The sequence below is a fragment of the Pongo abelii genome, chromosome 20 (assembly GCF_028885655.2).
Source record: "Pongo abelii isolate AG06213 chromosome 20, NHGRI_mPonAbe1-v2.0_pri, whole genome shotgun sequence".
NCBI lineage: Eukaryota > Metazoa > Chordata > Mammalia > Primates > Hominidae > Pongo > Pongo abelii.
In genome coordinates this window covers 16,831,202-16,859,129 of record NC_072005.2, presented here as the reverse complement: position 1 = coordinate 16,859,129, position 27,928 = coordinate 16,831,202, and the positions used below count along the sequence as shown (strand labels likewise).

General features: G+C 48.9%; 2 protein-coding genes across 6 annotated transcripts in view; one reads left to right on the top strand and one right to left on the bottom strand.

Moving 5' to 3' along the window:
• TMEM38A (transmembrane protein 38A) overlaps nt 1-479 on the bottom strand; it is a 28,569-nt gene extending 28,090 nt beyond the window's left edge. The window contains exon 1 of one of the 2 annotated variants that reach the window (XM_024238416.3): nt 88-479. In XM_024238416.3, coding sequence (XP_024094184.1) covers nt 88-211 — 124 coding nt within the window. In that variant the 5' untranslated portion in view covers nt 212-479. The remainder of the gene's footprint in view (nt 1-87) is intronic. The other variant, XM_024238417.3, reaches the window with a different exon arrangement.
• SMIM7 (small integral membrane protein 7) lies at nt 351-27,912 on the top strand. Of its 4 annotated transcripts, none has more exons than XR_008516431.2 (6): nt 1,244-1,344; nt 1,429-1,470; nt 2,005-2,057; nt 7,308-7,398; nt 12,992-13,133; nt 26,946-27,912. XR_008516431.2 is itself a non-coding variant. In XM_002828866.6 (5 exons), the coding sequence occupies exons 1-5, from the start codon at nt 1,319-1,321 to the stop codon at nt 13,005-13,007; spliced, it is 228 nt and encodes a 75-aa protein (XP_002828912.1). In that variant the 5' UTR covers nt 351-1,318; the 3' UTR covers nt 13,008-14,108. The 4 variants fall into 4 exon arrangements, 2 of the variants coding, with proteins under 2 accessions (XP_002828912.1, XP_009251205.1); XR_008516432.2 differs by lacking the exon at nt 26,946-27,912 and adding an exon at nt 13,454-14,108; XM_002828866.6 differs by lacking the exon at nt 26,946-27,912 and having other exon boundaries at nt 351-1,344; nt 12,992-14,108.
• Nucleotides 27,913-27,928: the final 16 nt, after the last annotated feature.

Below are 27,928 nucleotides of genomic sequence, written 5' to 3'. Positions count from 1 at the left end.
CACGGGCTTCCCCTCTCCGCGACCCCCGAGCTGCCCCGGCCCGCGCCACCCGCTGCCGGTCCGCTCCAGCCCCACGCCCCGGCTCACCTGGCTCATACTTGAGGTAGAGGATGGAGACGATGAAGTAACTGAGGTCGAAGACGGGGAAGAGCGGCACCCGCGAGAAGCTGAGTGCCAGCTCGCCCAGGCTCAGCGCCGAGAGTAGCTCCATGGCGCCCGCCTGCCCGCCTGCCGGGTGCCACCCGGGGCCCCGGCCTCGTCCGTCCCGCCGCCCGCGGCCCGGCGACTGCGCCCCCGCAGCTGGGCCCGCCCCCGACCGCCAGGCACCACCCCAGGCCCGGCCCCCGCGGGAGAGGAGGGGCGACGGCCCACCCCGGGACAGGTGGTGGGGACGCCCAGCACCACGGACGGAGCTGGACGGTCGGGCGTCCCAGGCGTTGACCCTCCTGCCATCGCTACCCCGTTCCGCCCAGCGAGGCGGGGTGCGGGGCACCCGTGCAAGGCGAGGGAGGCTGGGGAGCTGCCCGTTCTGGGGGCCTGTCCCTCACGGAGCCCACCCACGCGGGACGCCCGTTCCCAGGGGGCCGGATCAGCCAGGACTTTGTCCCCGTGGGCTTAATTAGGACCCTGATCTTCGGTGGAGCCCAGTGAGGACCCCTACGCCATGGTGGGACCCCATGAATCAGAACCCCCGTTCTCCGTGGAGATCGGTTAGGACCTCGGTCCTCTGTGGAGCCCCGTCAAGACTTTCCTGCCCCATAGGGTCCGTTCCATCAGGAACCCCGTCTTCGGTGGGGCTCTGCAAGTCAGGACGTCTTGTGGGGGGCAGCTCAGTGGGAACCCCCGTTCCCCATGGGGCCCAGGAGGATCTCACTTTAGAGCCCAGTTGCTTGGGGCACCCGTTTCTAGGTACCCCACTGCATCAGGACCACGCACCCTGTGCAGCTCAGGAGTCAAAGGATTCCTTTTCTCCAGAAGCCCAATTTGGGACCCCAGAAAGTGAGTAGGAACTGCTGCCCAGCTAACCCTACAGCATCGAGACCCCACGCATGCGCGGCACGCTTCGAACGCGTGACCCAATCCCGCCCCCAGGAGACCCCGCCCCTTCCATTCTGGCTCTCGGGGCCTCCCCAGCGAGGTGGGGCGCTCGCGCTCCCCTAAGGGGGTCTGGCCTGCAGAGGGCGGGACCCTCTCTGCCTTGACCTTCGATTGGCCCAGACCTCGCCATTGTTGCTTTACGATTGGTCGGCTTGTGCTCCCCTCCCCTCCCTCCCTGGGGCTTCCGCTTCCGGTTCTGACGGACGCTTCGGCCGTAACGATGATCGGAGACATCCTGCTGTTCGGGTAATTAGGGGGACCAGAGGCTGGGAAGAGAGAGCCAGGCAGGACGCGGGAGCGCCCCTAGTAACTGTAATTCTCCCTCTGCAGGACGTTGCTGATGAATGCCGGGGCGGTGCTGAACTTTAAGCTGTGAGTAGGCTGCCGCCGGACTGCGGTTCTATCCGGGGAACCCGTAGCTCCGCCCTCATAAGCGTGATCTCGGCGCACTTCTCAGGCCCCGCCCTCAAGCCGCAGGCCCCGCCCTATCCGCCCTCTGGCCACGCCTCCAGCCTGGTTTATCTTCCTCGCCCTCCAGCCCCCGAGAGACCTTAAACCCATACTCTCCGTTCCTTGGTTGTCCCTCTGTTCATCTTCCTGGAGAGCTTAAGACCCATCCCCCAAGAAATAGCCCCACCCCGGACCCTCAGCCCTGCACCCGCACTATCGGGCCACTTTGTAAACTGTCGGTGGCTGCTGAGCTGGCTGTGATTGTCCGGGCAATGGTGGCCCAGAGAGGGACATTGAACGTCAGAGGTCACACAGCAAGTTTGCGGCAGGGCCAGGGCTGAAACTTAGTGTTTGTGGCCTTCTGAGCTTAGTGTTTGTGGCCTTCTGAGCTGGGGGTCAGGGGACTGAGGACTCTATGTCCCATTGAAAGTGGACACTGTCTGCTCCTCTTTGTAGGAAAAAGAAGGACACGCAGGGCTTTGGGGAGGAGTCGAGGGAGCCCAGCACAGGTAAGGTCTTCTTGGATCCTGGAATTTCATGGTCCACTTCAGAGGACAGTTCTGTTTCGCCAAGCCCTACCTTCGTTTTCTTTCTCTCTCTCTCTTTTTTTTTTTTTGACACAACGTCTTGCTCTGTTGTCCAGGTTGGAGTGCAGTGGTGCGATCATGGCTCACTGCAGCCTCCACCTCTTGAGCTAAAGTGTTCCTTCCACCTCAGCCCCCTTAGTAGCTGGGATTACAGGCGTGTGCCACCATGCCAGGCTAAATTTTGTGTTTTTTGTAGAGATGGGGTTTCTCCACGTTGCCCAGGCCGGTCTCGAACCCCTGGGTTCAAGTGATCCCCCCGCCTTGGCCTCCCGAAGGGCTGGGATTACAGGCATGAGCCACAAGTTTTCTCTTTAATTGAGCGTGTGTGTGAGTGGGAGATGACTGAGAATGTGCTATCCTTTCTGCCTACTTCTGTCATCTATTTCTTTCTCCCACCAGACCTCCCTGATGTGAGCACTCACATCACTTCCTACCGTTAAAATGTTCTGTTACGTTTGCTATCATCTGGCTAATGTCTGCCCCTCACATTTGACTGTAAACTTCAGAGAAGAGGCCCTAGCTTGGCTTGTCCCATCCTTTGTCCTTGCTGTACCAGTCGTCCGATGCCTGTGAATGAATGAATGAACAACCTCACACATAGCTGTTGCTTTCAGAGTGCTGCAGACCTGCCACTTTTAAAATTAGATGCCAACATTAGATTTTTAATCAGGAGATTTTATATAAAAATTAAGATGTCTGATTTTTCTTGAAAAATTGCAACATTCTGCAACTCAGGATTCAGGAGAGCTGTTTGCATTTATTGAGTGTAGTTGAGAAGGACTCTGAGGAGGTGGGGCCTGTAGACTCTGCCTCATCCCAGCCCTAACCCCTTCATATGTCTGTCATCTGCCTGGGCCCTGGAGGCCCCAGAATTTACACTTTCTGCTGAATTTAATTGTGTAACTATTTGGAGTCTTAAGGGGATCTGCACATGACATTTGTATCCATTCATTAATTCTTTCATTCACCAGATATTTGAGCACCTAAGGCATGCTGGCTACTGTGCTAGGTGCTGGGATACAGCAGGGGTAAGACAGATAGAGTGGAACTTACCATGGGGTGGGACACATGGTTTCTAAGCAGGGAATAGATGGTGACAGAGGTGATGTTAGGTGACAGGGACAGGGAGTCACAGGATGGTGATGGGGTTGCCCTCCTGCTGGGGTGTGGAAGGGAAGGCCATTTGAGGAGGTGGCGTCACAGTGAAGGTGGTGGATGCCATGATGGAGCACTGCCCAAGGATGGGGGAACGCTGAGGAACAGAGGTTTTCTTCTTTTAGAGACAGGGTCTTGCTCTGTCGCCCAGGCTGGAGTGCAGCGGCACAGTCATAGCTCACTGCAGCCTTGAACTCCTGGGTTCAAGAGATCCTCTTGCCTCAGGCTCCCAAGTAGCTGGGACTACAGGCACTTACTACCACACCTGGCTAATTTTCTAAATTTTTTTGTAGACATAGGTATCTCACTATGTTAACAAGGCTGGTGTCCAACTCTTGGTCTCAAACGATCCTCCCACCTCAGCCTCCCAAAGTGCTGGGATCACAGGCATGAGCCACCATGCCTGGCCGAACTGAGATTTTGAAGACACTCCAGCAGCTCCCCTTTTTGGGGGCCTGCCCCTGGGTGCTGACCCAGTTAGGTGCTTCCTGTTAGTGTTGCATTCTCCCTCCGTTCCTAAAACATAATGGTCACTTTCCCATTTTACACATCAGGAAACTGAGGGTCAGAGATGTGGCTCAACTTTTTTGTGGCCACATAGCGAATCAGTGAGAATCAGGATTAGAACCTGGGTTTTTCTGACTCTAGCGGGTTGTGCACTCAATCACTAGACCATCTGTCCATCTATCCATTTATCCATCTGTTCATACATTGACTCAGCAGCCACGTGTTACTTAACCACCATGTGGAAGGCACTACCAGGCCCTAGAGTTGCACTGTACAGATCCGAATCAGCTCCGGTGGGCGGGAGATTTGGCACAAAGTGGCGGGAGCATCAGTGACAGGGATGCCAGGCAGGGCACCAGTGCTCTATCAGGAGCTTCCTGCTTTGCTGTCTCCAGTCTCCTTCCAGCCCAGGTGCTGCACCTACTGCTTCCCCTGTGGGAGCTGCTCTTTGCCCTCCATCCTCTTTGCCTGGCTTAACTGTAATACCATAGTGGCTGCATTTGTTGAGAGCGTCATGTGTGCCAGGCAGTGTGCTAAGGTCTTCCTAGCTGCCTAACACCCCTATTGACACAAGAGGGAATGCACATAGATAGTGCAGGGATGGGCCCAGGTCACCAGGTCACCTGTGCAGAAGGACAAAGGCAGGATTTGAGCTCACATTTGTTAAACTGCCCATGTTTGAGGTCAGAACTTAGAGCTCTGGCACTTCCTCAGAAAGCCTGTTTTTTTGTTTTTTTGTTGTTTTTTTTTTTGAGATGGAGTCTCACTCTGTTGCCCAGGCTGGAGTGCAGTGGCACCATCTCAGCCCCCTGCAATCTCCGCCTCCCAGGTTCAAGCAATTCTCCTCCCTCAGCTTCCCTATTAGCTGGGATTACAGGCACCCACCACCATGCCCAGCTAATTTTTATATTTTTAGTAGAGATGGGGTTTCGCCATGTCGGCCAGGCTGGTCTCAAACTCCTGACATCAGGTGATCTGCCCGCCTTGGCCTCCCAAAGTGCTGGGATTACAGACTTGAGCGACGGCACCCGGCTGGAAAGGCTTTTTCTTACCTCCCACCCTTCCCTATACACATGCCATGTTGGGTCTCCGCAGTGTGTGTTCCCGGGACACTCAAACTTTCCCACCAGAGCAGTCACATGTGAATATTTGTTTAGTATTTCTCCTCCCCATATGCTTGTTAGGGCAGAGCCACCGGTCTTTGTTTCTTTCTGTATCCCCTGTATACCGCTGTTGCCTGGAATGAGTAACCTTTTTTTATTTTTTGAGACAGAGTCTCGCTCTGTTGCCCAGGCGTGCAGTGGCGTGATCTCAGCTCACTGCAACCTCCACCTCCTGGGTTCAAGTGATTTTCGTGCCTCAGCCTCCCGAGGAGGTGGGATTACAGGCATGCACCACCAGGCCCTGCTAATTGTTTTGTAGTTTTAATAGAGACGTGGTTTCACGATGTTGGCCAGGCTGATCTCAAACTCCCGACCTCAGGTAATCCACCTGCCTCGGCCTCCGAAAGTGCTGGGATTACAGGCGTGAGCCACTGCATCCGGCCTGGAATGAGTAACGTTTGATTGGCATCTGTTGATGGTGGGAGGTCCTGTTTTCACGATCCTTTGCTAGGGGAAGGGTCTTGCTGAGCAGCGCCTCTCAAAACTTCCTGGAAACAGACCAAGCACTTAATGTTTCTAGTCTGTGCTGGATCAGCCCTGTAAACAGGTTGTGCTGCACGTGACTAACCCCGTCGGCTAGATAATACCAGGCTCGTCTAAACCGTGTCCAGCAAGATGGTGTGTTCAGCACAAGCTCGGATGGAGCAGGGATGTCAGGTTGTCATCCCTGAAAAAGTAGAAATTTCTGGGCTTGTCTTCTGTGTGCTGTACTTACCATGTAGCCCCAGTCTGCAGATACTTCGGGTAGCACCCTTGTAGAGCACCTAATCTGGACCCATTCCTTTTTTTTTTTGAGACAGAGTCTTGCTCTGTCACCCAGGCCGGAGTGCAGTGACACCATCTCAGCTCACTGCAACCTCTGCCTCCCAGGTTCAAGTGATTCTCCTGCCTCAGCCTCCTGAGTAGCTGGGATTACAGGCATGCACCACCACACCCGGCTAATTTTTTTATTTTTAGTAGGGACGTGGTTTCACCATGTTGGCCAGGCTGGTCTCGAACTTCCGACCTCAGGTGATCCGCCTGCCTCGGCCTCCCGAAGTGCTGGGATTACAAGCGTGAGCCACCGTGCCTGCCCTAATCTGGACCCATTCTTTTCATTCTGGAGGTCTAGAGAGGGAGAGTGATTGACTGGAAACCCTGGAGGAATGGTCCAGAACCCAGGTCTCTGGAGTCTTCACGTACTAAACTGCCTTCCCTCGGAGGGGTTTCTGTTCCCTGACATTCAAGGGGACCAGAGTAAGTCATCACCAAGACACACCTTCCCTTTCATTAGCCTGAATTAGGATGCTTTTAGTTACAAACACTGCAAACCCAGCTCAAAGTGGTTAAAGCAAATTGAAACGTTCAGTGGTAGAATTGTCTTCAGGCACCCTGGCTTTAGGTGTCAAACCAGTCCTCCAAGATGAGGGTTGGGGTTGGAGTTGGGGTTAGGGTTAGAGTCAGTATCTGACTCTCTGCAGCTCTCAATTCCCCTTTCTTTTGTGTTGGTTTTACTGTGAGACTGGTTAGGGTTGGCAAAGATGACCCCAGAGCAGGGGTTGGCATGTTTTTCTGTAAAGGGCCACATAGTAAATATTTGAGGCTTTGCTGGCCATATGGTGTCTGTCTGGCACAACAGTGTGACTCAGCTCTGCTGTTGTAGTACAAAAGCAGCAGGACTTGATATGTAAATGAATGGGTATGGCTGTGTGCCATAAAACTTTATTCATTGACACTGAGATTTGAATTTCTTGTAATTTTAGTGTCTCACAAAATATTCTTCTTCTTTTTTTTTAATGTATAAACCAGCTGAGTATGGAGACTCATGCCTGTAATCTCAACACTTTGAGAGGCTTAGGCGGGAGGATCACTTGAAGCCAGGAGTTCAAGAGCCGCCTGGGGAACATAGCAAAACCCCATCTTTATATTTAAAAAAAAAAGTAAGAACTGTTAGCTCATAGGCCATCCAAAAACAGATGGAAGAGGTTGCTGGATTTGGCCTGTGGGCACTGAGCTTACTGAGCTTACATCTTCCCAGCTCAGTAAGCCTGGCGGAAAGTATCTGTTTCCCAGTAGTTGGGGGAAAAGTCCCAGGGAAGACTCTCATTGGACAGACTTGGGTCACATGCCCCTTCTTGAGCCAATCAGAGGCAGAGGGGCTTGATGCTTTCAGGGGATTGGTCAGTGGTAGACACATCCTGAGTGCTGAGGATGGGGAAGAGGGAGAAACCTAAAGGAAAAGCCACACTGTTGCCGAAGTTGCAGGCAGTGAGCGCCGGGTGGGTGGAAATCACAAAAACCCACTGCAGAGGTGGCAGTAGGGATGGGATGTTAGCTGTGCCGTAAAAGTGCTTTCTGATTCTTCCAGGTGACAACATCCGGGAATTCTTGCTGAGCCTCAGATACTTTCGAATCTTCATCGCCCTGTGGAACATCTTCATGATGTTCTGCATGATCGTGTGAGTCTGGCCTGCCCTTTCCTTTCAGTGTCGTCTCTTAGTCTCCTCCAGGATGACCCAACTGATGGTCATTCTCTGTCTTTTCAGTCATCACTCTTGTATCCTGCTTTCTGTTTTCTTTGTTTATTTTTTGTTCTGTTTGAGATGGAATCTTGCTCTGTCGCCCAGACTGGAGTGCAGTGGTGCGATCTGGGCTCACTGCAACCTCCGCCTCCTAAGTTCAAGCTATTCTCCTGCCTCAGCCTCCTGAGTAACTGGGACTACAGGTGCGTGCCACCACGACCGGCTGATTTTTTGTATTTTTAGTAGAGACGGGGTTTTATCGTGTTAGCCAGGATGGTCTTGATCTCCTGACCTAGTGATTCTCCTGCCTTGGGCTCCCAAAGTGCCGGGATTACAGGAGTGAGCCACTGTGCGCGGCCCTGTTTTGTTTGTTTGTTTTTGTTTTTGAGACCGAGTCTTGCTCTATTGCCCAGGCTGGAGTGCAGTGGCGTGATCTCGGCTCACTGCAACCTCTGCCTCCCTGCTTCAAGCAATTCTCCTGCCTCAGCCTCCCGAGTAGCTGGGATTACAGGTGCCTGCCACCACACCTGGCCAATTTTTGTATTTTTACAAGAGACAGGGTTTCACCATGTTGGTCAGGCTGGTCTTGAACTCCTGACCTCACGTGATCCACCCGCCTCGGCCTCCCAAGGGCTGAGATTACAGGTGTGAGCCACCACGCCTGGCCCTGCTTTCTGTTTTCAAAATAAGTAAGTGAGGGAACCAGTATCTGAAGGGGTTAAACTCTGTCCCTGTGTCCCCAGCGAACCAGGCTGGAACTTTTATTAGAATATGGAGTTCTCCAGCCCCCGGCTATGCCCGGCACCTCTGCAGGGGCTGCCAGGAGATGCCTTCCCTGAGCCCATGGCCCTGTCGCCTCTCACCAGCTCTGCTGCATCTGCCGAGGTGGAAAATGTGGTTTAAATGTCCAGCATGCTGCCAGATCCTGCTCCAGCTGGGCTGGAAGCCAGCAGAAATGTATTCAGACTTTATTGTTTTAAATTCTGGCTTTTCATTTTCTCATTAGGCTGAGAAAACTCAAGCAGATTGCCTTTCCATCTAGCACTGGGGCCATAACTCTGATACTACTGTTAACGAATTGTGAGACTTGCTGTAAATGGATTTAGGAAAAGACATGACGGGAGAATCTGGTGTTCTTGGCCTCCGTGGGTCCATCCCTGTATGCTTCCCCCAGAAAGAGAGAGGACAAAAAGTTGTCTGTCCTGAGTGATTGAGACTCCGAATGTGGGGTTGTTGTGCAGTCTGCTTGCCACCCCAGTGGCTGTTTGCGAAGATGCTTCCAGGACATAGGAGATCTGGGGAGGATGGCATTTCACCCTCATCACAAGGACTGTGATGTATTCCCAGGAAGGCTCTTGCCAAGATATCCTATCTGGCAGAGAGGATCTGAGAGCATGTATGAGGCTTGCCTAGGAACAAAGAAGGCTTGTGAAGAGATCAAGGAACTTACATGAAATTGTAGGAAGGGCCAGGGGCAGTGGCTCAGGCCTGGAATCCCAGTACTTTGGGAGGCCAAGGTGGGAGAATTGCTTGAGCCCAGGAGTTCGAGACCAGTCTGGGCAGCGTGGTGAAACCCTGTCTTTAACAAAAATAAAAAAATTAGCCGAGTGTAGTGGTGCCTGCCTATAGTTCCAGCTCCTCGGGAGGCTGAGGTGGGAGAATCACTTGAGCCCTGGAGGCAGAGGTTGCAGTGAGCTGAGATCCTGCCACTGCACTCCAGCCTGGGCAACAGAAGACCCTGTCTCCAAACAAATAATAATAAATAAAGACCTAAAGGACAAGAAGACGTTTGCCATTTGCAGAGCTGGGGAAAAGCATGGTGGCACAGGAAGTGGCATGTGCAAAGGTCCTGGGGCAGGGAAGAAGTCAGTATTCTTCCCTCATTCTCGTCTTTGCAAAGGTCCTGGGGCAGGGAAGAAGTCAGCATGCTTCCCTCATTCTTGTCTTTGCAAAGGTCCTGGGGTGGGGAAGAAGTCACTATGCTTCTTTCATTCTCGTCTTTGCAAAGGTCCTGGTGCAGGGAAGAAGTCAGCATGCTTCTTTCATTCTTGTCTTTGCAAAGGTCCTGGGGCAGGGAAAAAGTCAGCATGCTTCTCTCATTCTCGTCTTTGCAAAGGCCCTGGGGCAGGGAAGAAGTCAGCATGGTTCTCAATTCTTGTCTTTGCAAAGGTCCTGGGGCAGGGAAGAAGTCAGTGTGCTTCTCTCATTCTCGTCTTTCCTGTGCACCTTCTTCATCATCCTCTCCTGTTTGACCAGCATCTTCACTCCCTCATCTGCTAGCCTGTGACCAGAACAGCAGCCTCGGGCATCCTGCCAGCTCAACTTTCGAAGACCTGCATAGTCAGTAGCCCAGGGTCCTGATTTTGTTTCCTGGGGCAGAGTCTAGAGTCTGATTGACCCCCCTTGGTGTCACTTGGGTCCATTTGGGGTGGGGGTTCTTGATTCTGCCATAACCACTTAGGTCAAGGGTTATCAGACCACAGGCCAAATCTCCCCACTGCCTGTTTTTGTGAGTGAACTTCGCAAAAGTTCGTGCGTGTGGCTGCTTCTGTGTCACAGCGGTGGAGTTGAGTTGTATGACAGAGACCACATGGCTCGCAGAGCCAGAAGTGTTAGTAAACAGTCGCCCGTTACAGAGAAAATTTGCCAACCCCTGACCCAGGCCAACTCTTTCACTGGGGGCCATGGGTGAGAGAAGATTCTCAAGAAAGGGCTCTCTCAGGGAGGCAGTGACTGGCTTTCCCAGGATATTTAAAAACTGGAAATCACCTAAGTGTCCAAGAACAGGGGAAGGATCAGGTAACTTGAAGGATGTCCATGTGACTGGCTGTCACGATACCATCAGCGATGATGTGCCAGAAGGTGCTATCTGCATGGGGAAATGAAACGTTCTGAAAGTGAAGAAGCCTGGAGGGTACTTGTCTGTGCAGCCTGACTTCAGCTGTGTGATGTGCATGCAGTAACCATGGATAAACCTTAAATGAGTGCCTTAAGTATGGGAGTGAAACACTATTTAGTGAGGGACTTGGAAGGATCCACTCCAGATGGGGTAGAGAGGTGACCCTGCGGCAGTTGCTGAGGAAATTGGCAGAGCCTGGGCATGGTTCAATATTCTGTGTTCCTATTTCTTTTTTTTTTGAGGTGGAGTCTTACTCTGTCACCCAGACTGGAGTGCAGTGTCACAGTCTCAGCTCACTGCATCCTCCATCTCCCAGGTTCAAGTGATTCTCCTGCCTCAGCCTCCCAAGGAGCTGAGACTACAGGCACGCACCACCACACTTGGCTAATTTTTCTGTTTTTGGTAGAGATGAGATTTCATCCTGTTGACCAGGCTGGTCTCGAACTCCTGACCTCAAATGATTCACCTGCCTTGGCCTCCCAAAGTGCTGGGATTATAGGTGTGAACCACCGCGCCTGGCTGAAACAGGGTTTTACCATGTTGGCCAGGCTGGTCTCGAACTCCTGACCTCAAGTGATCCACCCACCTCAGCCTCCCAAAGTGCTGAGATTAAAGCTGGCCTGTGTTTATCCTTTTGAGAAAACACCAGAGTGTTTTCCAAAGTAGCTACAACATTTTACATTCCTACCTGCAGCCTACGAGGGTTACACTTTATCCATATCCTTGCCAACTCTGTTACTGTTAATCTTTTGACTATAGTCATCCTAGTAGGTATGAAAGTTTTTTGTTTGTTTTTGAAACAGTCACTCTGTTGTGCAGGCTGGAGCTGGAGTGCAGTGGCAAAATCTCAGCTCACTGCAACCTTTGCCTCCTCTGATCCTCTGGCCCCAGCTCAAGTGATCCTCTGGCCTCAGCCTCCTAAGTAGTGGGACTATGGGTGTGCACTACCACACCTGGCTAATTTTTGTATTTTTTGTAGAGACTGGGTTTCGCCATGTTGCCCAGGCTGGTCCAGAACTCCTGGGCTCAAGTGATCCACCCACCTCAGCCTCCTAAAGTGCTGGGATGAGCCACTGTGCACAGCCGGTTTGAAGGTTTTGATTCACATTTCCCTGATGGTTAATGATACTGAACATATTTTCATGTACCTATTGGCCATTTGTCCACCTCCTTTGAAGAAATGTCTTCTTACGATTCTCTGCCCTTTTTAAAAATTGGGTTATTGCAGATCCATAAGGGTTCTTTGTGTATTCTCGTTATCAGTCCATTATCACATGCATATTTTGCAGGCATTTTCTCTCATTTTGTATGTTGTCTTTTCACTTTCTTGATGGTGTCATTTTAAGCACAAAAGTTTTTTATTGTGAATGGCCAGGCACGGTGGCTCATGCCTGTAATCCCAGCACTTTGGAAGGCTGAGGCGGTTGGATCACTTGAGGTCAGGAGTTTGAGACCAGCCTGACCAACATGGTGAAACCCCGTCTCTACTAGAAGTACAAAAATTAGCCAGGCATGGTGGCGGGTGCCTGTAATCCCAGCTACTCGGGAGGCTGAGGCAGGAGAATCGCTTGAACCCAGGAGTCAGAGGTTGTAGTGAGCTGAGATCGCCCCACGGCACTCCACCCTGGGCAACAGATTAAGAGTCCATCTCAAAAAAAAAAAAAAAAAGTTTTTAACTGTGATGAAGTTGAGTTTATGTTTTTTTCTTTTTTCACTTGTGCTTTGGGTATTATAGTAAGAAATCATTGCGTAACCCAAGGTTAGAAGGTCTCCCTGTGTTGCTCAAACTGCTCTCAATCTCCTGGGCTCAATAAACCTCCCACCTTGGCCTCCAGAACTTCTGGGATTATAGAACTGTACACGTAAGTTTTCTTCCAAGGGTTTTGTAGTTTGGATTCTGGAGGGTAGTTAGGTCTGTGATCTATTTTGAGTGAATTTTTTTATATGGCATAAAGCAGGGGTCCAACTTTATTCTTTTGCATGTAGAAATCCAGCTGTTTCTGCAATCTTATTTTTTTCAGATAACCTTTTTATTTTGGAATGAGTTTAGATTTCTGGAAATGTTGCAAAGATAATACCGAAAGTTCCTCTATATATCTTTTGTTTAACAGCTGTACCACTTTCCCTTATAGGGTGGTGGTGTTGGCTGTGCAGAGTGGCTCACACCTGTAATCCCAGCACTTTGGGAGGCTGAGGCGGGTGGATCACTTGAGGTCAGGAGTTCGAAACCAGCCCAGCCAACATGGTGAAACCCCATTTCTACTAAAAATACAAAAATTAACCTCGCTTGGTGGCAGGTGCCTGTAATTGCAGCTACTCAGCAGGTTGAGGCAGGAGAATCGTTTGAACCTCGGATGCAGAGGTTGCAGGAAACTGAGATTGTACCACTGTACTCCAGCCTGGGCGGCAGAGCAAGACTGTCTAAAAAGAGGAGTATATTCTTCTTTTAACTGTGTAGTTCAGTATTGTTAATTATATTCACAGGTGGATCACAGGTTACTTTAAAAAATCAGACAATCATGTAAAATCATCTAAGTAATAGGTAATAGTCATGTAAAATAATCTCTGACAATATTTTTAGAACAGTCACCTCCTATCCTCACAGACATTTCTGCCCTCTGACTTCTCCAGGCTGTTCGGCTCTTGAATCCCAGCGATGAAACCAGGAACTCACTTTCCCGGGATGCTGAGTCTCCATTCCTCCATTCCTGATGACTTCAAGAATGTTTTTGACCAGAAAACCGACAACCTTCCCAGAAAGCCCAAGCTCGTGGTGGGTGGAAAAGTGTTCGCCGAGGTGTGCATGGTTTCCCAGCCACGTCCCTGTTTTCAAAGATAGTTTCATTTTGGTCTCTGAATTGGAATGCTGTCTACTGAAGGGGTTTCAGGAGGGTTTATGTAAAGGGGCTGTGATGAAATTGCATTCCCCATAGATAAAAGAAAAATCATTTCTATCCAGAGATCTGAGCAGAAGGATTGGCTTGTAAGTTTAACACAGCCGTGTTTTTGGACATTCAGTGTTACTTGCTGAGTCTGACAGCCTCTGGGCCCAGCCAGGGGCCCTGTTAACAAACTCCTTTCACATCCCAACAGGGTCTGCTTGGCCACTCAGTGCAGCTGCGATTAACCCTAAAGGCTTTAAGGAATGGGCCACCTGTAACAGGGACACCAGCCTTCCTGTATAGACACTAAATTGTTAGCAAGAGTGTTGAGCTAGTTCCTGGTGAAGTGTTTCCACAGAAGACATGTGGAGCAGTTGTGGGGATATTAAGGGAAATTTTCCTCTACCTTGACCCCTTTGTTAAATAAAATGACTTTGGGAGCCATTCATTGTACAGTTGCAGGAACGAGAGTGATTTTATGATGTGGTGACATTGGGACCATGTTCTAAAACCTTGGGTTTCTGAGTCTGCTTTTTGAGTAGGTGATTTTGAGGTTGAAAAACCAGGGGCCTCCATCTAGGAAATAACAGCATTTTCCAGAAGCTTCTTTGAAAGGGAATCCTGGTTTCATTGCCAAAATGAAACGCCCGGGGTTGGCGCTGAATCCCACAACTGTGTGATTTGCTTGTTGAGTTTTTTGTTGTCTGGTTTTTTTGTTTGTTTGTTTATACCAATAAGAATGAGCCTGAATGTTGGTGGTTTTTGAAATCCTGACTTGGAGGTAAACCTGGAGGAAGGAAAAAAAGTAAATATGCAGGCTTTTAGGACTGAGCAGCCTTGAAAATAAACCTCATTTCTAAAAAGGACCTTTTGTTTATACTTTTTTTTTTTTTTTTTTTAACCAAGAAGTCAATTTCCAACCTGAGTCCTTTTGAATTACCCTGCTGGAAAAACCTAGGATTCAATTTGGAGGCCGTGAAAAAGAAAAGAGTCAGTGGTAGAGTTTCCTTTTTGGATTTAGCTCAATAAATGATGGTCAAGAATTGGGCAAGTGGGGCTGGGCGCAGTGGCTCATACCTGTAATCCCAGTACTTTGGGAGGCCGAGGTAGGCGGATCACTTGAGGTCAGGAGTTCGAAACTAGCCTGGCCAACATGGTGAAACCGCATCTCTACTAAAAATAGAAAAATTAGCCAGATATGGTGGCACGCGCCTATAATCCCAGCTACTTGGGAGGCTGAGGCACGAGAATTGCTTGAACCTGGGAGGCGGAGGTTGCAGTGAGCTGAGATTGAGCCACTGCACTTTAGCCTGGGTGACACAATGAGATTCTGTCTTAAAAAAAAAAAAAAAAAAAGAAGAATTGAGCAAGTGGAATTTTGACTGGAGCTGCTCCTGAAAGTATTGAAAGAGTCATTGCTAATAGTGGGCTGTTGCTAGACCAGGGTCTAGTCCACTTTTGCTGCCTCTCAGGTTGTGGAATTCTCCTTGATCACTTCTGTAATTCATTTCCTTGCCAAATCTCAGCCAAGCATCACCCCCATGGTCTGTAAGTGGCAGAGGTCGGAGCTGCTGGGTCTGGCTTTGCTGAGGCCGGTGTCCTTGTCAGAACAGGCACGCCAAGATCTTGGCTGGGTCCCTCACAAGCCAGATGAATGGTGTGAAGAAACCTTCCTGCCTTATTCAGACTGGCGCAGAGGTCTCAATGAGGCCAGGCATTTGTCCATTATGGGGATGAATCGTGCTCTCAGAAGAGAATCCTGTCATTGAGGTTTTGTTTCAATAGTCCTCTTTTTCTTCAGAGAACTGTTAACTCATTGTTAATAATAGCAGCATGGCTTTTTCTGATGCTGGTTGGTGGCTGCTGTACATTTTAAAAATGGAATCTCATGGTTGTGTCTCTTAAGGAAGCTTTTCAAGAACTTCACTGGCACCAGAGGTTATCTGAGTTTGAAGTTTGGGTGCCTAGTGTCTCAGTGTTTAAGCACTAATGTTCTGGGTCAGTTAGGTGTGAGTTCAAATCCCATCTCAGCTCATTCTGAGTGGGACTTTGGCTAATTGCTTTCCCCTCTCCAAGCCTCAGTTTCTACATCTCTAAAATGGGCCTGCAAGTTGCGTGTGCCTAAGGTTGTAAGTTTCAGTGATCTCGAATGTGGCTGAGTGCCTGAGAGCACCTGTTGCTGTGGGTATCATCACCCTGTGTGTTTTCTGTCTTCTCATCCACTTTTCTTTGTGCAGTCTGCACACGCACCATTAAAGGCTGATGACAGCATTTTTAAAAATTGCAAACAGAGGCCAGCGTGGTGGCTCCCAGCACTTTGGGAGGCCGAGGCAGGTGGATCATGAAGTCAGGAGTTCAAGTCCAGCCTGGCCAAGATGGTGAAACCCCTGTCTCTACTAAAAATGCAAAAATTAGCCGGGTGTGGTGGCATGCCCCCTGTAATCCCAGTTACTCAGAAGTCTGAGGCAGAGAATTGCTTAAAAACCCAGGAGGTGGAGGTTGCAGTGAGTTGAGATCGCGCCACTGCACTCTAGCCTGGGTGACAGAGCAAGATCCTCTGTCTCAAAAAAAAAAAAAAAAAAAAAAGTTACAAACAGACTGGGTGCAGTGGGTGGCTCACACCCTGTAATCCCAGCATTTTGGGAGGCCAAGGTGGTCAGGTCACCTGAGGTCAGGAGTTCGAGACCAACCTGGCCAACATGACAAAACCCCATCTCTACTAAAAAATACAAAAATTAGCCAGGCGTGGTGGCACGTGCCTATAATCCTAGCTACTCAGGAGGCTGAGGCAGGATAATCACTTGAACCCGGGAGGCGGAGGTTGCAGTGAGCTAATGCCATTGCACTCCAGCCTAGGTGACAAGAGCAAAACTCCATCTCAAAAAAAAAAAAAAAAGCGCAAACAATTTCCAGCCTGGTAAACCTTTTCCTGTCTTCACCATCCCCATGCAGCATTTTCCATATTCCTGTATGTATGTTTTGAGAGTGGATAAGGAAGGATGAGTTCTGCTGTGTTCATTTCAGCATCATTTTCTTTACACTTGCTGTGTTGCTAGGAGGTGTTACAGTTCTCATTTTTACCTACGGTGCAGTGTCAGTAAATCGGTCCTTAGCCACCTTCTTGCTGGACTTGGATTATATTTTGTCCACTGTGATCAGGACTGCCCCTGGCACCAGTGTTGTGATCTTCATTGGCTTCTATTGTGGCATTAGCTTCCTTGGGGCAGATAACCATGGAGGGGTCCATAATATCCTTAAATACCATTGGTGTGGCTTTAAGTGGCTTTTGTTTGTTTTACTTTGCTTGAAAAAATTTTTTAGGCCTGGTACGGTGGCTCATGCCTGTAATCCCAGCACTTTAGGAAGCTGAGGTGGGTGGATCACTTGAGGCCAGGAGTTCAATACCAGCCTGGCCAATATGGTGAAACCCTATCTCTACTAAACATACATATATTAGCTGGGCATAGTGGCACGTGCCTGTAGTCCCAGCTACTCAGGAGACTGAGGTAGAGGAATCACTTGAACTCAGGAGGTAGAGGTTACAGTGAGCCGAGTGGCGGACTTCAGCCTGAGTGACACAGTGAGACCCCTATCTCAAAAAAGAAAAATGTTTTTTAGACTACTAATGGATATTCATTGAAGAAAACTTATCAAATGCATATTTGCTAGAAGAGGAAAAATAAATCACCCATAATCACATTCTCCGGAGACCATCACCCTAGGTACATATCCTTCCAACCTTTCCTCTGTGCATAATCATCTAGGTGTGGTGCTTACATTTTCTTTTGGCAGTGTTATCTTAGTATCTTCCAGTGTGGTTTTCTCACCTAATACTGTAACCATACTTCCATATCCTCAAATATGTTGTTTTCTAAAATAACTTTTTTTTTTTCTTTTTTTAAAGACAGAGTCTTACTTGGCCAGGTGCGGTGGCTCACGCCTGTAATCCCAGCACTTTGGGAGGCCGAGGCGGGTGGATCACAAGGTCAGGAGTTTGATGAAACCCTGTCTCTACTAAAAATACAAAAATTAGCAGGGTGTGGTGGCGCACGCCTGTAATCCCAGCTACTCAGGAGGCTGAGGCAGGAAAATCTCTTGAACCTGGGAGGTGGAAGTTGCAGTGAGCCATGATCGCGCCACTGCACTGCAGCCTGGGTGACAGGGTGAGACTCCGTCTCAAAAAAAAAAAAAAAAAAAGATAGGGTCTCACTCTGTTGCCAAGGCTGGAGTGCGGTGGCGTGATGAGAGCTCACTGTAGCCACAGTCCTCCCACCTCAGTCTCCCAAGTACCTGGGACCACAGGCATGTACCACAGGCTAATTATTTTTTTTTTTTTTTTTTGGTAAAGACAGGGTCTCCCTGTGTTGCTCAAACTGCTCTCAAACTCCTGGGCTCAACGAACCTCCACCTTGGCCTCCAGAATTTCTGGGATTACAGGCATGAACCACAATATCATTCTTTTTTTTGTTTGTTTGTTTGAGACAGTCTCACTCTCGCCCAGGCTGGAGTGCGGTGGTGTGATCTTGGTTCACTGCAACCTCCATCTCCCAGGTTCAAGCAATTCTCATGCCTCAGCCTCCTGAATAGCTGGGATTACAGGTGCCTGCCCAGCTAATTTTTGTATTTTTGGTGGAGACAGGGTTTCACCATGTTGGCCAGGCTGGTCTCAAACTTCTGTCCTCAAGTGACCCACCCGCCTCAGCTTCCCAAAGTGCTGGGATTACAGGCATGAGCCACCGTGCTCAATCACAATTTGATTCTTAATAACTGCAAATTCGTCATTGTAAAGACATACCATGATTAATTTAACCAGTCCCCAGTTGATGGGCACTTGGTTTGTGTTCAGATTTTGTGTATTAGAAAACAAGGCTACAGGCTGGGAGTCACTGCCGAAGTGATAAGCTGTGGGTGGTGAATGCAGAGAAGGCCACAGTGTACAGCACCTACCCTGGGAGTGTTCACTTGGGGTTCATGTTGGAACCCATTTTGCTTCCTCCACCATTGCACATTGAAGGAGAACGTATTTTTGCACGGGCTTCTCATTGCCCTTCATGTACATCTGCTCTAGGGCAGGAGTCAGCAAACTACAGCCCAGAGGGCATGTCTGGCCCACGGCTTATTTTTGTAAATAAAGTTTTATTGGAGCCCGGCGCGGCGGCTCACAACTATAATCCCCACACTTTGGGAAGCTGAGCCAGGCGGATCCCTTGAGGTCAGGAGTTCAAGATTAGCCTGACCACTGTGGCAAAATCCTTTCTCTCCTAAAAATACAAAAATTAGCTGGGTGTGGTGCTGCACACTTGTAGTCCAAGCTACTCAGGAGGCTGAGGCAGGAGAATTGCTTGAACCCAGGAGGTGGAGGCTGCAGTGAGCCGAGATTTTTCCACAGCACTCCAGCCTGGGTGACAGAGCTAGACTGTCTCCAAAAGAAAAAGTTGTATCGGGACCGGGCGCAGTGGCTTACGCCTATAATCCCAGCACTTTGGGAGGCCAAGGTGGGTGGATCACCTGAGGTTGGGAGTTCGAGAACAGCCTGACCAACATGGAGAAATCCTGTTGCTACTAAAAATGCAAAATTAGCCGAGTGTGGTGGCACAGGCCTGAAATCCTAGCTACTAGGGAGGCTGAGGCAGGAGAATCACTTGAACCTGGGAAGCAGAGGTTGCGGTGAACCGAGATCGCACCATTGCACTCCAGCCTGGGCCACAAGAGTGAAACTCCATCTCAAAAAAAAAAAAAAAAAAAAAGTTAGAATCTGGCCACACCCCTTTGTGTGTGTATTACCTACAATTGCTTTAGCACCCTGCATACTACAACTGCAAAGTGGAGTAGTGGCACAGAGACCATATGGCCTGCAGAACGGAAAATGTCACCTGTTTGACCCCTTACCAGAAAAATTTGCCAACCGCTGAGCTAGGGTATGATGGAGAATCCCAAGGTGTCCATTCCCTCCCAAAGCCACTCAGGGAATCATCTGTACCTTTGTGGCCTGCATTTTAACAAAGATATACACAAACACATTTTTTAAATTTGCTAGAAATCTTCCCTCCCATTTTCAGGTGTGGTGGTTAATCAATTGACCAAAACCCAGTTTTCTTTCTTTCTTTCTTTCTTTTTTTTGAGACTCTGTCACCCAGGCTAGAGTGCAGTGGCGTGATCTCAGCTCACTGCAGCCTCCGCCTCCTGGGTTCAAGCGATTTTCTTGCCTTAGCCTCCCAAGTTGCTGGGATTACAGGCACCCACCACCACGCCTGGATAATGTTGGTATTTTTAGTAGAAATGGGGTTTCTCCGTGTTGGCCAGGCTGGTCTCGAACGCCTGACCTCAGGTGATCTCTCCACCTCAGCCTCCTGAAGTTCTGGGATTACGGGGGTGAGCTGCTGCAACTGGCCTCTTTCTCTCGATAGAGGAAAGACCCCTCTCAGGCTCCCTGAGACTCCTCAGAACAGCAGCAGTGCGATGCTGGATAATGAGATCCGCTGTCTTCTGAAGTGGTTAGATTTGAAAAGCCAGTGAAGCTGTCATTAGCAAGGCATTTTCTTTTCATTTCAACCATTTCATTATCTCCTTCTTTACCAAATTTGAGTTTATGAAATATTTGACAAGCCTCCTGATGTTTTCCTGTGTTGATGAAAGACGGATGCTGTTTGTGTAAAAGGAAAAGGCATGCTGTAAAAAGAAAAAGAAGGATGAAAAGGGCCGGGCAGGGAGGCTCACGCTTGTAATCCCAGAAGTACGAGACCAGCCTGGCCAACAGGGTGAAACCCCATCTCTACTAAAAATACAAAAATTAGCCAGGCGTAGTGGCACGCACCTGTATATCCCAGCTACTTGGAAGGCTGAGACAGGAGAATTGCTTGAACCTGGGAGGCAGAGGTTGCAGTGAGCAGAGATCGTGCTGCGCTAAAAAAACACAAAAATTAGCTGGGTGTGGTGATGGGTGCCTGTAATCCCGGATACTCAGGAGGCTGAGGCAGGAGAATCACTTGAACCCGGAAGGCGGAGGTTGCATTGAGCCGAGATCGAGCCATTGCACTCCAGCCTGGGCGATAAGAGTGAAACTCCATCTCAAACAAAACAAAACAAAACAAAAAAAACACGAAAGATTGCCTGAGACTGGGTAATTTATAAGCAAAAGAGGTTTAATTGACTCACAGTTATGCATGGCTGGGGAGACCCCAGGAAACTTACAATCATGGCGGATGGGGAAACAAACATGTCCTTCTGCCCATGGCGGCAGGAAGGAGAAGAATGAGAGCTGAGTGAAGTGAATGCCCCTTATAAAAACATCAGATCTCGTGAGAACTTACTATCACTAGAATAGCATGGGGGAACCACCCCAGGATTCAGTTACCTCCCCCCAGGTCTCTGCCACCACACATGGGGATTATGGGAACTACAACTCAAGATGAGATTTGGGTGGGGACACAGGCAAACTATATCAGCTGTTGTGCTCATTAGTTTGTATATCATCCGTGGCTCCTTTAGCACTATAAGGGCAGGATTGAGTCCTTGTAACAGAAACCATTCAGCCTGCAAAGCTGAACCTATTTACTTTCTGACCCTTTATGGAAGAGTTTACTGATCTCTGGACTAGACAGTTTTTTAAAAATGACATCTTATGGCCGGGCGCAGTAGCTCATGCCTGTAATCCCAGCACTTTGGGAGGCGGAGGCGGCTGGAACGCGAGGTCAGGAGATCGAGACCATTCTGGCTAACACAGTGAAACCCCATCTCTACTAAAAATACAAAAAATTAGCCGGGCGAGGTGGTGGGTGCCTGTAATCCCAGCTACTTGGGAGGCTGAGGCAGGAGAATGGCGTGAACCTAGGGGGCGGAGCTTGCAGTGAGCCGAGATCACGCCACTGCACTCCAGCCTGGGCGACAGAGCAAGACTCCATCTCAAAAAAAAAAAAAAAATGACATCTTACTAGTGGATCCTGTTTCCTGTTCATTGGTGTCTAGTTTACATGATTATCTTGGCAGTTGGTGGTAAACCTAGGCAAAAGAGTGTGGACTGTGCCAAGGGAACTGTGGAAATTTTAGGGGAAATAAAGCTTTACATCTAATCAGAGTACATTGTGTGCATGAGAAAGAAGGTGGAAAAGATGGTTGTAGCAGAAAGCAAGTTGGAGGTGTGGCTCAGACCTGGGTTCTGTGTCTTGGCCCTTCTGCACCTCCACATCCTCATCTGTGACATGGGTACAGTGAAAGAGAGAGCCTCGATGTGGGCCTATAACCTGCCTGATGCTGGGCAGGCACTCAGTAGTCGTCACTGTTTTTAGTAATATTGTTGCTTTTATTAAAAGACTTTCTCAGCTGGGTTTTGCAAGCCTTCAGTGAGATGGTATATTAGTCAGCTAGAGCTGTGTATTAGGCCATCTTGCATTGCTATAAAGAAATGGGTAATTTATTAGAAAAGAGGTTAATGGCCAGGCACGGTGGCTCACGCCTGTAATCCCAACACTTTGGGAGGCTGAGGTGGGTGGATCACCTGAGGTCAGGAGTTCAAGGCCAGCCTGGCCAATGTGGTGAAACCCTGTCTCTACTAAAAAAAAATTACAAAAATTAGCCGGGCATGGTGGCAGGCACCTGTAAATCCAGCTACTCAGGAGTCTGAGGCAGGAGAATCACCTGAACCCAGGAGGCGGGGGTTGCAGTGAGCCGAGATCGCGCCATTGCACTCCAGCCTGTGCAGCAAGAGTGAAGCTCCGTCTCAAAAAAAAAAAAAAAAAAGAAAAGAGGTTTAATTGCCTCACGGTTCTTTTGAGACAGAATCTCTGTCATCCAGGTGGATGTGCAGTGGCGTCATCTCAGCTCACTGCAACCTCTGCCTCCTGGGTTTAAGTGATTCTTCCTGCCTCAGCCTCCTGAGTAGCTGAGATTACTGGTGCGTACCACCACACCTGGCTAATTTTTGTATTTTTTTTAGTAGAGGCAGGGTTTCACCACATTGGCCAGATTGGTCTTGAACTCCTAACCTCAAGTGATCCACCCACCTCGGCCTCCCAAAGTGCTGGGATTACAGGCGTGAGCCACCGCAACCAGCCTCCCTTTTGTCAGCTTATCGCCTCACCCTTATGACCTCATTTAACCTTAATTACCTCCAAAAGGCCCTGTCTCCAAATACAGTCCCCGTTGGAGGTCAGAGCTTCAGTATATGAATTTAGTCATGGGTAGGTGACACAATTCAGTCCATAACAGATGGTCAAAGTCTGACCCATAGTGTTCAACAGCTGCTGTTACTCTCCTTGGCTAGTAGTATGCCTTGAGGCATTAAAGAACAAACACACAAAGCTAGTGTGGTGTAGGAGGCACCCTGAGAAGTTCTATGATGGGCTTTGTCTCCTGGTGCTGCAGAGGAAGGCATTTGTGTGTAAGTGAATGGTGGCCTCAACCATGGGGGGTGGGTCTCAGATTTTAACATCCCCCTAAATCCCCTGGGTGTGTCTTTGTGGAATTCAGATTCTGCCTAACAGGCTGGGGAGGTGCAGGCTAAGGGCCTACGTTTCTTTTCTTTCTTTTTTTTTTTTTTTTTTTTTGAGACAGTCTCACTTTGTCACCTAGGTGAGGCGATCATGGCTCACTGTAGCCTCGACCTCCCCCAGGCTCAAGCGATCCTCCGACCTCAGCCTCCTGGGACTACAGGCACATACCACCACAGCCGGCTAATGTACTTTTTTGTAGAGATGAGGTTTCACTATGTTGCCCAGGCTGGTCTTGAACTCCTGGGCTCAAGTGATCTTCCTGCCTTGGCCTCCCAAAGTGCTGGGATTACTGGCATGAGCTACTGCGCCCAGCTACTCTCTTGATGTTGCCTTCTGTGTTGGGGTACAGCTCTGCACCTTTGTTTCTGGTAAGCTCCATTGGCTAGGGTGAGTTTGTTGTTGTTGTTTCCGTCAGGTCTACCCTCCTAGTTGGTTTTGGACATCATCACCTTGGTCCTTCTCTCCTGTCTGCTCTTTGGGGAAATGGCTTATATTTAGTTCAGAGTCTGGGAACCCTGAGCTCTGGGCTGGACTTTTTTTTTTTTTTTGAGACTGTGTCTCACTCTGTCACCCAGGCTGGAGTGCCATACTGTCTTGTCAGCTCATTGCAACCTCCACCTCCCAGGTTCGAGTGATTCTCCTGCCTCAGCCTCCTGAGTAGCTGGGATTACAAGCACATACCACCATGCCTATTTTTTTTTTTTTTTTTTTTTTTTAGTAGGGATGGGGTTTTGCCATCTTGGCCAGGCTGGTCTCGAACTCCTGGCCTCAAGTGATCCACCTGCCTCAGCCTCCCAAAGTGCTAGGATTACAGGCATGAGCCACCGTGCCCGGCCACGGGCTGGACTCTTTAGCCAGCCCCAAATCCAGCCACATGACTTTGGCTGGGTCACTCCTTTGAGGCACGAAGACCACGTCACTTGGTTGCATGCTCGGGTGCCCAGTGGGACAGGTATGAGAAGACCCACTGAAGAGTGATGAGAAAGAAGGCTGGCTAGGAACCCAGGTGGGGCAGGTTGTCTGCACTTCGTGGCTATTATGAGCAATGCTGCTATAGACATTTACATGCTATAGACATTACATGTACATTTACATGTACACGTCTTTCTGTGAGTGTATGTTTTCCGTTTTCTTGCTTTTTTTTTTTTTTTTTTTTTTAAGACGGAGTCTCACTCTGTTGCCCAGGCTGGAGTGCAGTGGCACGATCTCGGCTTACTGCAACCTCCACCTCCCGGGTTCAAGAGGTTCTCCTACCTCAGCCTCCCAAATAGCTGAGACTACAGGCGCCCACCACCACACCTCCCTAATTTTTTGTATTTTTAGTATAGACAGGGTTTTGCCACGTTGGCTACGCTGGTCTCAAACTCCTGAGCTCAAGTGATCCGCCCACCTCAGCCTTTCAAAGTGCTGGGATTACAGGTGTGAGCCACTGCACGCAGCCATGTTTTCAGTTTTTTTGGGGGAGATTCCTAGGAGTAGAATTGCTGGGCTGTGTGGTAACTTCCAGGCCTCCTTAAAGCTTTAGCCTGGACTGGGTAGAGCGTGGTTTCCACTGCATTCTCTTAGCCACAGTGAGTTGCAGGTTCACCCCAGCGTCAGTGGCGGGCGGGAAGTGGGGATGACACGAGGACCTGAGTGGGTCCTCATGTGAAGTCCCCAGCATGGACCCTGACACATCGTAGGTCCTCAAATGTCACTCCCCATTGTCACTCTGTTTAGTACTAAGACTAATGATATAAAACTGGGACAGTAAGGAAAACACAAACTGTTGGGACCTATATATGAATCTATTAGTCTGCCTAATAGAAAAGCCACCATCAGGATTTTGGAGATTACAAGCTCACTTTAGATTAGCCGTACTGGAGTCAGCCCTGGAGGCTCCCAGAGATCAGAACAATCCCAGCGCTTGACAGGATGGTTGGGAAACAATACATGTGAATGCCGGAAAATGCAGAACTAATCTAGGAAAAAGTGTAAGAAGAAAATAAACATCATCTGTCATTCTATCTATCAGAAATAACTGCTGTCAATATTTTGGTTTCCTTCCAATATTTTTTCTATGCACTCTGTGCATAAGTATGTATATTTTAATAAAAGTATAATTAAGCTCACAATGTATATAGTTTATATGCTGCATTTTATTATTTATTGGGAGTGTTTCTCCATCAATAGTGGGTTTATTTTTGTTGTAAGAGACGGCATCTTGCTCTGTCACCCAGGCCAGAGTGTAGAAGCGCAGTTGTAGCTCACTGCAGCCTCAAACTCCCGGGTTCAACTGTCTCAGCCTCCAACTAGTTAGGACTGCAGGCGTGAGCCACTGTGCCCAGCTCAATACAGGTTTTCTTAGTGACAACATCACACACACACACACACACATGCACACAATTTACTTTGGAAGTTTAATTTACAGCAGTGTACAGCTTGGTGAATTTCTTCCTTTTTTTTTTTTTTTTTTTTTTTTTGAGACAGAGTCTCACTCTGTTGTCTAGACTGGAGTGTAATGGCACCATCTCAGCTCACTGCAACCTCTGTCTCCTGGGTTCAAGTGATTCTTCTGCCTCAGCCTCCTGAGCAGCTGGGATTACAGGTGCGCACCACCTGCCTAGCTAATTTTTGTATTTTTAGTAGAGACAGGGTTTCATCATGTTGGCCAGGCTGGTCTCGAACTCCTGACCTTAGGTGATCCACCTGCTTCTGCCTCCCAAAGTGCTGGGATTACAGGCGTGAGCCACCGCGCCTGGCCAGCTTGGTGAATTTCTACATCTACATACACCGGTGAGGTCACTGCTCACATTGAGGCTTAGATTATTGTAGCACCCACAAGGCTCCCTGTGGTGCCTTCTAATTCATAACCTTCCCATTGTGGGGAATTGATCACAGTTTATTTACATACTCCCCTATTGCTAGGCACTTACATTGCTTCCAGTCTTTCACTCTTACAAATAGTGCTTCAGTGAACTTCCTTGTACGTACACATTTGTCTACATCTGATTGCCTCTTTCAGATAAATTTCTAGATGTTGTGAATTTCATTATGCTCATACCCAAAGGGTCAGAGGGTGTGAGCTTATTGAAATGCTCCCAGTTGGCTGGGTGTGGTGGCTCATGCCTGTAATCCCACCACTTTGGGAGGCTGAGGCAGGTGGATCACCTGAAGTCAGGAGTTCCAGACCAGCCTGACCAACGTGACAAAACTGCATCTACTAAAAATACAAAAATTAGCTGGGCATGCTGGCATGCACCTGTAATTCCAGCTACTCAGGAGGCTGAGGCACGAGAATCACTTGAACCCAAGAGGTAGAGGTGAGCCCAGATGGCACCACTTCACTCCAGCCTGGGCAACAAAGCGAGACTCTGCCGCAAAAAAAAAAAAAAAAATGCTCACAGTTAATGACTTTTTGTTCATTGGTGTCCCAGCTGTGTTGTGTTTGTACAGTGCAATTGAAGTATTGTATTCATGAATCCACACCCCCCCAACCAGGTTCCAGGGCTTGGCTTCAGAACTGGATTCTCAGGAGCAGGTATCCTTTGTGTGTCCCCATCCCTACTTGAAGATGTGATTAAAAAATTGAGTTCTTCTACCTATCTTTGACATGTCAAGGTTAGTCAAAACCAATTTAAATTGGTTTCACTTTTAGAGTAAACAAGACTTAGTGCAAAGCCAAGCAGAACTATGAAACTCATCTCTAGGTACTTCTGAAATAACTGATATGGTTGAATGAGTTCATATATGAGAAAGGGTTTTAAAAATTTCCACCAGCGGCTGGGCGCGGTGGCTCATGCCTGTAATCCCAGCACTTTGGAAGGCCAAGGCGGGCTGATCACGAGGTCAGGAGTTCGAGACCATCCTGGCCAACATGGTGAAACCCCGTCTCTACTAAAAATACAAAAATTAGCTGGGTGTGGTGGCACCCGCCTATAGTCGCAGCTACTCAGGAGGCTGAGGCAGGAGAATCACTTGAACCCGAAAGGTGGAGATTGCAGTGAGCCAAGATCACACCACTGCACTCCAGCCTGGCAAGAGAGTGAGACTCTGTCTCGAGAAAAAAAAAAAAAAAAAAAAAATCCGCCAGCCTGTTAAACCCAAAGCAAACATAGGGGTCAAAGCAGGGTGGTTGTTTTGTCACACTGGCTTTTTCTGTTAATCCCTGGAGCCCTCACATCCTTTATTAGGGTAAGTTTAGTAACCCTGTGCTTTAAACGGCCTGTCTCTCAGGGGCTTGCTTCTGACATGTCTGATGAGCGCATTCCTGCTGTTGCTCCTGGCTATTACAAGGTGTCGCTGTGGAAGACTGTTCCTGTACAGCTGTGTGAACCTGCCTCGTCACGGCTTCCTCTGCAGTGCTCTTGAATATCCCGGTTCCTGCTTAGGCCACAGCAGTGAGTCCAGGGAAAAGCATCCTTCTACTCCCTCACTGTCCAGGTTGGCTGAAGATGCTCTGCACTTGACCTCCTGACACTAACTTCCTTGCCTTTTCCCATGGCAAGAGCAAGTCATGGACTCTGAGCTACTTCCTCTCCCTTTCTTCTATTTATTTTATTTTATTTTTGTGATGGAGTCTCGCTCTGTCACCCAGGCTGGAGTATGGTGGTGTGATCTTGGCTCACTGCAACCTCTGCCTTCCAGGTTCATGCAGTTCTCCTGCCTCTGCCTCCAAAGTAGCTGGGAATACAGGTGCCCACCACCATGCCCGGCTAATTTTTGTATTCTTAGTAGAGGTGGGGTTTCACCATGTTGGCCAGGCTGGTCTCTTAACTCCTTACCTCAAATGATCCACCCACCTCGGCCTCCCAAAGTGCTGGGATTATAGGTATGAGCCACCACACTCAGCCTTTCCTCTCCCTTTCTCTTTGGGGTTCCCCTCAGTAACAGGTGAGGCAGCTTTTTCAAGGGCATTCCAAGCACAAAAGACCTTGTTGTACCTAAATACTATAAGGGACCTGTCATTGAGGACAAACCATCACAGCAAGAGGAATTACCTCGTGCCACATCTTTGCATAACTGACAGGATCCCTGGCAAGGATGTCTCAATGCAGAAAGTTGGCTAAGTGAACTGCAGTCTCTACCCTGGACCTAAAAGAACTTGCTAATGTTTTCAAGACTACTATTCAGTGGCTGTCTGATTTAATCTTTGCATTTACAAAAGCACCCTTTTACGTATATTAAATGTGGAATAAAACTATCCGTGTGTGTTTTGT

Excerpts from the sequence above, each read along its gene's own strand:
- SMIM7 (XM_009252930.4), top strand. The coding sequence starts at position 1,319 with ATGATCGGAGACATCCTGCTGTTCGG. Across the intron at positions 1,345-1,428 it reads GGAGACATCCTGCTGTTCGG|GACGTTGCTGATGAATGCCG; the intron begins GTAATTAGGGGG and ends CTCCCTCTGCAG. Across the intron at positions 1,471-2,004 it reads GCGGTGCTGAACTTTAAGCT|GAAAAAGAAGGACACGCAGG; the intron begins GTGAGTAGGCTG and ends TCCTCTTTGTAG.